The sequence below is a fragment of the Palaemon carinicauda genome, chromosome 10 (assembly GCF_036898095.1).
Source record: "Palaemon carinicauda isolate YSFRI2023 chromosome 10, ASM3689809v2, whole genome shotgun sequence".
In the NCBI taxonomy this organism is placed as follows: Eukaryota; Metazoa; Arthropoda; class Malacostraca; order Decapoda; family Palaemonidae; genus Palaemon; species Palaemon carinicauda.
In genome coordinates, this window is record NC_090734.1 from 138,783,739 (window position 1) to 138,797,415 (window position 13,677).

General features: G+C 33.9%; 1 protein-coding gene across 1 annotated transcript in view; it reads right to left on the bottom strand.

Annotated features, from left to right (window-relative positions):
- Positions 1 to 13,677, bottom strand: part of Nost (Nostrin) — a 139,576-nt gene that overhangs the window by 10,608 nt on the left and 115,291 nt on the right. Inside the window, 9 exon segments of the mRNA XM_068381987.1 lie at positions 2 to 418; positions 800 to 926; positions 1,100 to 1,252; positions 2,277 to 2,429; positions 2,736 to 2,900; positions 3,183 to 3,318; positions 4,443 to 4,531; positions 4,884 to 5,139; positions 6,358 to 6,501. Coding sequence (XP_068238088.1) covers positions 2 to 418; positions 800 to 926; positions 1,100 to 1,252; positions 2,277 to 2,429; positions 2,736 to 2,900; positions 3,183 to 3,318; positions 4,443 to 4,531; positions 4,884 to 5,139; positions 6,358 to 6,501 — 1,640 coding nt within the window.

The window sequence follows — 13,677 nt, forward strand, 5'->3', positions numbered from 1 at the left end:
CCTGTTTTAATTGTAAGCTCATCATACATGTTGGCTTCATAATCATATAATGCCTTACAACGGCCAACTACTGGTGCCGACTCTAATGGTCGGGCATAGTATGTGTCCTCCTTAGTGGTTGCATCAACGTTATCCTCACCAGTTACAGCATTCTGATACTCTCTGTCTGATCCTTGGGAGCTGAATTCATCTGTAACAATCATCAGGGAGGGGTAACGGGGAGCAGACATAAACATGCGAGGGGATTTTATTGGTTTGGGTACCGTTTCTAATTCTACCTTATGATCTGTGACGGCTTTTTCCTCTTTTCTTTCTAATGTTGAACTCTTTACTCTGCCAGAGGGCAAAGGGAGTTCTTCAGAATTTGAAGCAGGGGATTTATTGTCATTTATGTCAACCAGAATTTGAACCTTGTTACCTAGTACATATAAAATACACATTTGTGCAAATGTGTCATCACAATAGTGAAACAAAATGTACATGTCCACATAAGGACAAAAGGATTTGGATCATATCACAGGAATGTGGATAACATTTAGGTTATAGTTAAGGAAAGTTAGCGTACAAAAGCACAAGGTAAGGTACACGAAAAAAAAGAAATTAGTGCTTCTTGATGCAATAATACTTCACAAACTGGAAATTAGATATCCAATTCTTTAATTTAGAAAATTGTTAAAAAATTTCAAAGACACTATGGTACATTTATCTAGTGATAACATAGCTTAAGACTATTACACGACTACAGTATACTATTTAAATCTAATAATGAATCTAGTAACAAAAACACGAAGGTTCTTACCAAAATCTGAATCTGGTTGTACAGAATTCCCATCAGCAGTCCCTCGGTCATTCCAATTTGGAGACCCTGTAGGTGAATCACTTGCAGGAGATACATCTACACTGTTGCCTCTTACCCAAGGAGGAACCTATGAATCGATGAACAAATTATCATTTCCGTATATATTACTCTATGTTCTAATATAAAAAGGAATAAACTATCTTTTTCAAAGTATAAAATTGGCATATTCATTCAACAAACTACAGTAACTACAGTATTTAGAGCCACTGATTGCTAGATCTCTAAATTGATGTACTGTACCTTTAAAACTGAGAAACTGAGACCTTGCTTGTCTCTGTGGACTTCAATGTGTTTTGCCAGAGGATGTGTCATTTTGGGTCTGTTGTTCAACTCGTCAAGTGAACACTGCACCTTATAACGTGCTGCCTCTAGGTATGCCAGCATAGCCTTCATCTGCACAAATTCAAGACAAATATAGTATAGTATAGTGTGATAATGGTAGTAACTCTGAAAAATACAATCCATAAAATAAAACATTCTAGAAAAAGCACTAATACTAAAACCAAATTAAATTTAAGACACAGAATAATTGATTAGAAAATAAATTGTAAGTATTAAAAAAAGTCGGACGACAATTACACATAAATAAAAGGACATCTGAATACAGTACTATATGATGCACAATATCTCTCTGGATTATACAATGCATCAGGCCATCCATGCATTTAGCATTATCTAATAAAACTCTACTGTTCAATTAGTGACTAACATTTTCCATAAATACGACTTACATGTTGTAGTCTGTTGTAGGCATCCTGTCAAGATTTGAAAAGTATAAGGAATTTTTTTGGTGGAACTTATCCTAATATCTTATCTAAAAACATTTTTCACAGTTACCCCTACATCTCAACTGTATCATCTAAACGGCAATGTATATGTAAAACTGGTGTTGGCTGTTACAGAACAAATAATACCCTATAGTTACTGCTGCCTACCCATACCTGTTCAATACTTGGATAAATAAATGAAAGGAAAATAAAATGGAAAAATATAAGCATGAAAAATACTCCAAACCTTATGTCATATTGTACTAATTATCATAATAAAATGGCGTAATCTCTCTACATTATAGGCAATACAAAAAATTAAAAACAAAAAATTAATGATCCTATCATAATGAATGCAACAAGAGCAACCTTGAATATACAGTATTGCATCTAAATCTTCTTACCAAGTGAAATTACAATTACAAATTACAATTAGCCTCAACTTGATTAATATACAGGTATAACATTGCAACAAGAGCAACCTTGAATATACAGCATTGCATCTAAATCTTCTTACTAAATGAAATTACACTTAAAAATTACAATTAGCCTTAATTTGATTAATATACAGGTATAACATCAGAATATTATTCCAAATGATAATGGTGGTATAGTAACATCTACGTCCAGTAAAAATTACTCTCACTTACATGCTGTAGTTTATCATTCACATCTTGTTGGGATTCTTCCCCTCCGAAGGTTGGGGTTTCCTGTAAAGCTTTGGCCAGATTTTCAACTCCTTGTTTGCCTCTTCTTTCACGTTCTAGGTCTGTCTTTAACATCTGAATAAATTTTTCTAGGGCCTTCATGTAAAAAGAGAATAAATAATACGGAAGTTTTAAACTTTCATCTGAATAAATGAGCTATTGTCAATGAATTACAGGGCAAAGTATATTTACTAACTACTATTACTGTACAGTGTATGGAACTCATGAAAAACAAAAGCAGTAAGAAAATATTTTAAAAATTCTTATGGAGCTATAGTGTGCCATACTAAAATAATAATTAAGCTTTATCATATAATTTTGAGCGCAAAAAGTAAACATATCATGTAATGTATTTTTCAGAATTTGCAATATCATTGTACTTTCAATTCAAATTAAAAATACCTCTCTTCTCCTGTCTCTGTTCATTATATTGTTCATGTCTTCGGCATAGAAGTCAGGTAACATCTGCTCAGGAATATTTTCACCTGTTCCTTTGGCTGAAATCACAGTCTGTATATCCTTCTCAACATCACAGGCAGTCACAGGTTCATCTAATCTATTTGCAATCTATTGGAAGAGATATTTTTTATGAAGTATGTTGTCTTGAAACAAAATAATTAGGTGGTTTATTTATTAAAAGCAAAGGATTTTCATTGCACAAATGCCATTTGTTTACTTTGAGCCATATTATTGAAAATGTATTTAATTAATGATCAGTTGGTTTGATAAGATTAAAATGTGAGTTCTGCTGAAATTATATAACTTGGAAATAAAGGCAATTTAAATTTCTTTGTTAATAGCAGATAACTAATGAGGAAAAAAAGTACAAAAGATATAATTCCTACTTACTGCAACCAATTTTGGAGCTGCCTCCTTGGCATTTTTGTGGTATTTGACAATCAGGTCCTTTAGTGCTTGTAAACGTTCCTCTTCTAAGGTCTGGAAGCAATTGCTACCTTTGTATATGGCCGATTCCCATTCTAATCTGTAAAAGTTTTATGACAAATTATAAAATAAACCTCTGAGTAATCGGTCTTATCATCACTCCACTTTATTTTCTATATTTTATGGAAAGAGATAGGTAGAACATTTGATTTTTTTTTACATTTGATTTTTTTTGTTTTAGTTTTCAAGATTTCTCAATTATACAGTAGTATGCTCTTCTGTTTCTTTTCCATTCTGGTTTTCCAACTAGGGTTACAGCTCAGTTTGTAATGTTAATGGATTATCAATAATAATAATAAAAAAAAAATTGTAATATTAATGGATTATCAATAACAATAAAAAAAAAACTAGTAGAGCTTGAATGCCTCCGAACTAACAAATTGGTTTTCATATATTTTCAAAAAATTTTGTACTGGGAATCAAATAATTTTTGGGGTCTGCAATGAATTCATTCCACTTATATTATGTCTCGAGAGGAATTGTAATTTTGTGTTCGAACAAATTGGTGTTTGGACAGCCTTCTTCAATTAATTCAGTTTAATTTCTGGGGTTCCACAGTAGTGTATATCAAGAGCATATAACTATGATATGGCTGGGAATATTAGGATTATTTATTTTGCCCCTATAGCACACAATATAACAAGTAGATTTTGGATGATAAAATCCAGATGCACACCTTAATTTTCAAAACCTTGAACAATGGTACGAAACCAAGAACTAAAAACTGAACATGACCGTAACCAAGTTGTTTATATGTGTCTAAGACATAAGTAACATTTTGCAATCAAATCAATAAGTAAACACTAAATAAGAAATGTAAACCCCTCTTAAGATGTCATTTAGAATTGGAAAAACAAAATTATGTATCAAGTTCGAGCTAGTAAAATAAATCCTTAAGAAAATATAAATTCAAAATCATAAAAGAGATTCCCAAGTTAGATTTGTAAACATCTTGTTTACATATAAGAGACAAACCTAAAAGCATGCAGTACAAACATTGCACTACATGGCATACTCCATTAAATTTACCACATAGTGAACAATATTAATAAAAAACTAACCCACCGCCTTGTACTAATGGTAAAACTATTTGCTTTTAAAACATATGAGAGCACCAAAAAGGATTCTAAAGTTGGCATCGTATACGAACAAACTAAAATTTACCTGGCACGTTCTGTGCGTACACAGCAAGTGTAGTACTCCAAATCACTCTTCTGAACAGCTTCTTCAGCTTTTCTTCTTTGTTTCTCCATCTGGAATATAGTATTGATACTTACATCACAACATTTATAATATAGGAAAAATGTTACTTAGCAAGGAAATTACTGATTAAGTACTGTACACACATTACACTTACTCTACATTTACATCAAATAAGTAAATGTACATAAGATTAGCAAGTCACTGCTGTTACCTAACTCTTGAGTTTTTTTATGAAGCATAATTAATTCCACGGAGTAAAAACTCTATCGATGTAAACGAAAAAAACCTACACATGAAATAACATACAATTTCTCTTTATTTGACAGAAGTTGGAGATAAATAACAGATAAACTTTCTTCAAACTTTTCCATAATTTGGGATATCAATTTAAAAATAACTTGCCTTCATTGCTTCTTTGTCAGAGAGCGTTTTTCCTCTGCCAATCCTAGATTCCAGCATCATGTCCTGGATTTTCTCGTTTTCTCTGCAATTACCATAACACTGTTTCTTTGACTTGCTTTCCATGGCCCTCCACTCGTGAAGATTCTTTGTGGTCTTGTCAACCATGCTCTCGACGCCTTTGCGAATCTTGTGTTGGGTTTCGATCAACTGACGCAACGGACGCACGACGTCGTCAGAAATGGAAGCTGCGATAGACCTGCAAAAGAAAACATCAATCAATATTTAAAAACTTGGCAATACATTACCCAGAATGCATAAAAATGAATGACTTGAATATGAAAAATAGGTTGATTCCAACCCATGGAATATGAAGATTCGAAAATTCATCTGCAGCAGAGACAAGAATATTAACTAAAGTAAGCTGCCACCAATATTTCACTGAATTACATTCTGACTCATATTGCCAAATCATGTTGTTGAGAAAGTAGTCTGAAGATAATGGTGGTTATCAGTGACACCCCCGCCCCTATGTCAACCCAGTGAGTGGATACAAATGTCTCTTGATATCCACAAGTTGCTAGTGTAATCATAGGTCTGGGGATGATACACTGGCTATCTATGTCAAGTCCGCCCCTATGTGTAAATATTTAGTACAGAACCCCTACACCATAGGATTCAATTCCTTCCAGTTGGAATGACAGAAAAGAGATGATCCTTGACACCATCATGATTATAAATTACTGGTATTTTTTTTTTTCCGAGAAAAATGCTGGTATTTTTTTTTTCGAGAAAAATGCTGGTATTTTTTTTTTTTTCGAGAAAAATGCTGGTATTTTTTTCCGAGAAAAATTAGATGCATGTAAAATAATAAGAAAAGGAAGGAGAGGGAAAAACAATTGCAGCGAAATACATATTAAATTTCTTTTCTTTGCCACTTTGATTGAAAAAAAACCCTTCCAGCTAAAAAGAAAGCATCTACAGCTAGGCCAGATATTCTTTTGAAAAAATGTACGTTAAAGAGAGAAAGAAATATCTACAGCTAGGCCAGATATATTCTTGAAAATATGTTGTAAGGAGAGAAAAGAAAAGATTTCCACAGCTAGGGTAGAATACTCTTGAAAAAAAAAACGTTGTAGAGAGAGAGAGAGAGAGAGAGAGAGAGAGAGAGAGAGAGAGAGAGAGAGAGAGAGAGAGAGAGAGAGAGAGAGAGAGAGAGAGAGAGAATATGTCTACAGCTAGGATAGATATACTCTCGAAAAAATTTTTAATTAAGGGAGAGAGAGAGAGAGAAGGTTGTTAGTTTTTGAATAATCTTACAAAGTGCAAGACACGGGCTCTTGCTGTTAAACAGCCCCTTTAAAGAGAGAGTGATTAGAAGAGCAATTCGGTCGTCCAGTGAGAAAAATCATGAAAATAGGTTGTTTCATATATGACATAACCAGATGCCATTACATAAATCACTTTCATTACTCACTTGTGCAAATCACCCTCCTGCTCTAGTTCGACGCCCACCATCTGCCAGGCGTGATTGATAGTGCCCATGTTCTCCTTGGACGCCTTCAGTAGTTTGCCTGACAGTTTCTGCAATCCCTTGGCGTAGTTCGCTTCAAGTTCGGCCCTACGAAAGAGAAAACAAAATGTTACATAAAAAATAGCACAGTAATCATATCTAGGATTGTCAGCTTAGGTTGATAAATGAACAAGACAAGTGCTGGTAGTCACCAACAAAACGAAATAGAACTACTGCAAACATACATACTACAACTGTGTATATAAAGAGATTAGGGTTCAATCACAGTATGAGGTAGAAATTTATTTCTATTTCAGCACGATATTGTGTTTATTTTCATACATTGTGTGTGTGCGTGCTTGTGTGTGCGTATATATATATATATATATATATATATATATATATATATATATATATATATATATATATATATATATATATATATATATATATATATATATAATTTAACCTGACCAGGTAGAGACTGAAGGCTTAAAAACGATTATAAGAATTTAAAAGGAATTATTACATTATTATTATTATTATTATTATTATTATTATTATTATTATTATTATTATTATTATTATTATTATTATTATTATTATTATTATTTTACGAGCTAAGCTACAACCCTAGTTGGAAAAGCAGGGCTCCAACAGGCAAAAATAGCCCAGGGAGGAAAGGAAATAAATAAACAATATGAGAAATAATGAATATAAAATACCTTAATGATCAGTAACAACGATAAAATAGTTCTGCCATAATTAATAATGAAGAGAAACTTCATAATTTCAGCAACAAAAATATTCACTGTAAGTTTGACCTGAAGTTCCACCGATTCAACTGCTTGATTACGATCATTCCATAATCTGGTCACAGCTGGTATATAACTTCTGAAATACTGTGTAGGAATGAGCCTTATGATGGAGAAGGCATGTCTGTTAGAATTAACTGCATACCTAGTACTTAGTATAGGATGGTACAGTCTGGGAAGATCTGAATGCAATGGATGGTCAGAATTATGAAAAATCTTATGCAATATGCACAAAGAACTAACTTAACGACAGTGCTAGGGAATAATATCAAGATCAGGAATAAGAAATTTAATAGACCGACAAGTTTTTGTACAACAAATTTAGTTGAGATTCAGCAGTGAAGACCACACAGGAGAACAATACTCGAAACAAGGCATAATAAAAGAATTATAAACTCCTTCAGAATAAACTGATCACCGAAAATCCCAAGAGTTTTTCAATAAAACAATTTTTGTGCAAATGAAGAAGAAACAGACCGAATATGTTTCTCAAAACTAAATCTGCATTCAGGAATCACACTTAAAATTTTAGGAGTTGTATATAGTTAAAGTAGTATTAAAGCAGAGATCTTAGACGTTGAGGATCCACTGTCCTCGACCTACTTACTATCATACTTTGAGTTTTGTTAGGGTTACATTGTATGCCCCATAATTTCCACCATGCACTCACTTTAGGTAGATCTCTATTAAGGGATTCAGCCACCACAGAAATACATTCAGTATATGGAATTGAGGCAAAGAGTAGCATCATATGCAACAAGCTTGTTTTTATGGCCAAAATCACGTATGTGTATATAGTATGGAAAGTAATGGGCCAAGAGCACTACCATGAGGAACACCAGATATCACATTCTTATACTTACCATGACGCCAATAAAAACAACCCTTTGTAATCAATTTCTTAAAATACAATAATGATAATAAGAAAAGACCCACCTACATAAAGGCAAAATGAAATTTTGAATCTTAAGATTGAATAAGCGGATGTAATAAAGTAGAAGAAACAAAACAAGAAAAGGGATTAGATGGAAAGCTTCAAAATTGGAGTTGTAATCGAAGACACAGGATGTTGGGATCAAGAGATCGCAGTAATGATGCCACAAGGAAGGAAATTAATGGTTCCAATTCTACGTTAATCTCAAATCTCGTCTTAGAGAGAGAGAGAGAGAGAGAGAGAGAGAGAGAGAGAGAGAGATGTACGTCGGGCTCTTCCTTTCCTTCAGTTCCACTTAGTTTTTTTTTATTTAAATAAGTTTTTGAGATGATGGTGTTATTTACATGACATGGTAATCGTAAAATGTAGTCACAAAACATACTTCGAGTATGTCAGGCGTTAATGGCCTTAGCTGTTGTGATTAGTTTGTAATTTTGACTCGATGCAACTACTAATATTCGTAATGTAAAAGCCATTTATAAATAAACTGCAATCATGACCTAACAAAATCTGGAAAGACGTGCAGAAATCTTCAGTTCATCTCGAACCATGTTAACTATATAATCAGGTGAAAGGTAAAATAAATTTGGATGCCTGAATAAAAGTAAAAGTCGTGGCCTCTTAAAAATGAAAAAAAAAAAAACAGAAAAAGAATCTTATACATAAAAACACGGCACGAGAATGTTTCTTTGGACAACAAAAACTGGTCGTACTTATTATAATCTAAAAGAAAAAAAAGTTTCTGCCTATCAAATTACCTGGAGTGAATGGCTTGAATTCAGTGAAAACTTACTCAAAACTAATATTGTACAATTGACCTATAAAAAAGCACCAGATAATTACCTTTAGTAATAAAATAATGAGGAAGCCATATCAAATAATGTAATTAGAAATAAAGGGACTACGTCGATTCACCATAAATACAAGGTGATTGTGCCAGCTAGTCAGTACAAGATTATTGGAGGCTACCTGCGTATCCTACGTGGAGTCCTTCAAGACACCATAAATAGAGGAACTTTGGCTTCTTCATCATCACCTTCAAAGGTGATCATGCGCTACAGAATCCTACGAGGATCTTCGGGGCATATATTTCAATGTCAATTCATACTATCCTTGAAATCATATATTACAATCTCAGGATGAGGAAAGATGGTCTAGACTAAATTTTTTTTCGAACTACAAACGTTACACACCCCATTAAATTCAACTAATACACCGAAAAGGTGTGTCCAGTGTGCATTAGCCTTTAAAAAATTACCATACTGTTAAAACTCAGGGGGAGGATAGGAATGCAAGTTAAACAAATGTCGAAGTTCACATCTGTTGGTCATTTCTCAACATATTTTTTTAAAATGGAATTGTGAAAGTGAATGTGGAATAACTCGATAAAATCTGAACTATTTTTTACAGTTCAATAATACAGGAACACACAGTAGACCCACTTGAAGTTAGAGCATAGGGGAGTATGAACACAATGTATATAATATGTATAAGCTACACACATCATGCCCACACATGTATTAGTGTGTGTGAGGAGAGCGCGCTCGATTCAAGACACCATTAAGCTAACGAATATCGACAAATCTAATATAACTTACTTTACTAGACCTGACTAAGAGTTCAGACACCCCAGCTTGCGGCATGACTGTAGTAAGTATAGTGGGCGAGTAAGAGGCCATATACGGGCGTAAGCACAATAACTTTCATACAGTGACGCAAATACAGACAGCGGCCAAGGATATCAGAGTTACAACTCTGGTAACAAAACATAACGCATGGTGTTCTTTCTGGAACTAAAATAGGAAAAAACTAGTTCCACATCCCAATAACTAACATTATACATTCAATTACATGCATCAACAGTAACTCACTCACAGTCCGAAAAATCTAATGGCGACTTTGTTGTCAAATGTATCCATTATGATGCCTGTGCCATTTTGATGCACACACCTGCAAACCTTATTTTGAATTACTTAATTTTGCTCCTAAATAAATTGTTGCTGAAAATTAAAGACTCCCCCTACTAGAGATATACAGGTGCTAAAGATGAATCTTCATAATATAAATTCATAAGTAACAAGAGGGAGCAGATGGAGTAATGAAAACAGGGAAGGGGGGGTGTGTCCATTCTTGGTTAGGCGATGCTGCCAAACTCGAGAACCGGTGGGCGATTGCAAAGCACCGGGCCAACGGCTAGTAAATTTGGGCAAGACCTAGTAGGGGTTTGACAAATGATAAACGCTGAGGCTTGAAAATACTGCGACCCCGCGTGCTCCCGGAGAGAGAGAGAGAGAGAGAGAGAGAGAGAGAGAGAGAGAGAGAGAGAGAGAGGAGAGAGAGAGAGAGCAGTAATAAGATTTAAATACAGTGAAATATTAATACACATAAATCACCTAGCGAGACTCGAGACAAAAATTGCCTTATTTTTCAAGGTATATCAAACTACAGTTACCATAAAAAAATAAGATTCCTACTTCCTACTCCAAGCGTCCCCGGAAACCATTTCCTTTCGCTAGCCCCGTTAAGATTACAGTTCTCGCAGGAAAAAAAAAAAATCCACAGTTCAGGTACTTCGTACAATTGCCTCAATGCCAGGGCAAGATGGGCCAGTGCTTAGTGGCATTGCCCTTTTAAAAAATATAAAAGTTCTTGAAGGAGCCATCTGTCTGGTCTAGACTCCTCGGTTACGAGCTGGTGTACAAGATAAACTTCTTCAAAAGGTCATCGTTCATCTACTTGATTGTATGTGAACATCTTTGGATTTTGCTGTGACCGTATCTAAGTCCATGGTAATTCAAGCAGCTTTATTATATCAGTAATAATCTTAACCTAATCAGGCTTATAACGTTAACTAATTCCACTATTAGGATTATTCGGTGATGATAATAGTGGTCATCATTCGAGTAACCCCAAATCCTCCTTTCAGTTACGTTCTCCTTTCACTTTCATCATCATTTCTTCTGATATAAAAAAAAAGTATAGAAATCCGAGTTACAATATCTGTTATCTTTGATCTGGAAGAGGAAGATCTGAGGGGAAAAAGAGAAATGGCGGACCTTGAAGGAAATATACCAATAATACAGTAGTATTATTCCTCCAAGATGTGAACAAAGGGGAGAGGAAATACAAAAAAAAAAAAAAAAAAAAAAAAAAAATCAAGATATGGGTTTTTGACTGGTTACGAAATATTGATTGTAAAGTGAAAGGGAGAGGAAGGCATCCTTTGGAGAGAGAGAGAGAGAGAGAGAGAGAGAGAGAGAGAGAGAGAGAGAGAGAGAGAGAGAGGAGAGAGAGAGAGAGAGAGAGAGAGAGAGAGAGAGCATCTTGAATTTCATGGCCTCATTAAAAAGCTAGACATGCAGAGTAAAAATAAGCAAACCGCCTCCTCAACCAGAGGCAAAATCTCGAGTATCAAATTAGGACTTAACTCTGTCTTGTGCAAAGAGTCTCTCTCATGGTTGAAGATCACAGTCAAGTTATGTATTTAAAGACGGAACTTTTAAAAAAAATTACTTAAAAATTTAACTCCAACACAAATACATTTAACAAACCTCTGAAAGAGAGAGAGAGAGAGAGAGAGAGAGAGAGAGAGAGAGATAGAGAGAGAGAGAGAGAGAGAGAGAGAGAGAGAGAGAGAGAGAGATGGCTTTTTCAAATATAAGAAAGTGTATATGCGAAAGATTTAAAGCAACGATGAATAAATCTTACTCAATAAGTCACATTTAACACCAGAATAAAAAACAAATATGGCGCAAACAATATTATATGATTGCAAATAAGGGTTTAGATAAATAACAAATATACACCTCGCTCCTTATAACATTTCTTCTTATTGTGAGGCCGAGATAGCAACCAGTAAGAGCTACAGAGATAATAATTACTGTAATTACCATGTCAATATTTGCTGTCATGAGACCCAACGGAGAAATTCTGGGAAATGAAAACTAATTACGGGAATCTAGTGAATGGATAAATACTCAAGAATGGATGAAAGAATAAGCATCAATGAATATGAATGAGATGCTGATCATGAAAATAAAAAGGATAATAATAAAAATAGTCAAGGAGCATGAAAAGAGGAGGTATTAAAAAATCTGGTCTGCATGGCATGATGGTACACACGACACTGTTGCCAAGGGCAAATAAATGGGCATATGTAAGGATCATCTTTTCTAATCTAAGGGGGGGGGGGGGGTCACGCATGCAATCCGTCGGGGCGAACCTGCCCTCGTAAAAGCATCTCAAACATAAATGAAAGGAAACGAAGCCAAATTAGGGGAGGAGCTTTGTAACTTCAGTCTGATGATTCAACGATGATTAATTTTATTCCCCCTGTATTTTGTATGACCTTTATGCTTCGAAAATATTGCTACTTTATTAAATTAGCGGAGGATTCATTATGCTGTTGCATAGACCAATTATGTAAAGTTTAAAAAAAACATGGGACATTTATTTTTCCAGAAAGTAAAAATTGTCTGTTCTTTATATAGTAACATCATTTGAAGACGACGGAAGTGTACAAGAATCAAGTAATATCATACAGTTACTTATTTATGACATTAAATATGACGTGAACTTTCTTAAAATCAGGCATACAAAGTTCCTGCAACTGCAAGTTTACGCTGCTTATAATACGCCATTATCCATAATTTCATTCCACCAGAAGGGTAATCTAACCAATTGTGGGAAATATTGTGTGAATCGTAATTTACAATTAATGGCATTCTTCTAGCTGTAATCTAGCAGTTTGATATGTTTCTTAAAAAGACCCATAAAAGAAACAATGGAAATCAGATAAACCACTATATGTCGACCAATACACATTGGCCCTCATCTTAGCATCACATATACCACCGAGATGAGAGTCAAGGTGTACTGTCGAAATATCGTAATTTATTTTATATCGTTTTGTTTCTTTCACGGGTCTTTTAAGAAACAAAAACGAACACGCATACATTATAATACACACTCATATATGCGTGAATATCAAATATCCATATGGAGTTCATACACATACATAAATATATATATATATATATATATATATATATATATATATATAATATTACTGTATATATATATATTATACATATATAATATATATACTATATATATAATATATATATATATATATATATATATATATATATATATATATATATATATATATATATACATTACACACACACATACACACATGATAATGATATTAGAATTCACACATGAAACTGTGATTCATTGCCCGAATTTCAAGTCAATAACTTTTTACAAAATAAAAAAATTAAAAAACCTTGAACGCTTACATTCATAACTCCAAATAAATTGAACGTTCTTTAAAACTGTCCCCCAATCTGAAAATATTTTAAATTTACTTTAGATTAATAATCTGCTAGTTTCGTATAAAGAGGAAAAGTTTCATGTTTTTTTTTCGAAACAATTAATACACCGATTCGAATCTTCAGTTTCTTCCCTTCAATTTGCTTATTGTTTGGGTAGTCAAAGTGCCCATCAGGCTAACTATCATTAGTCCCCCCC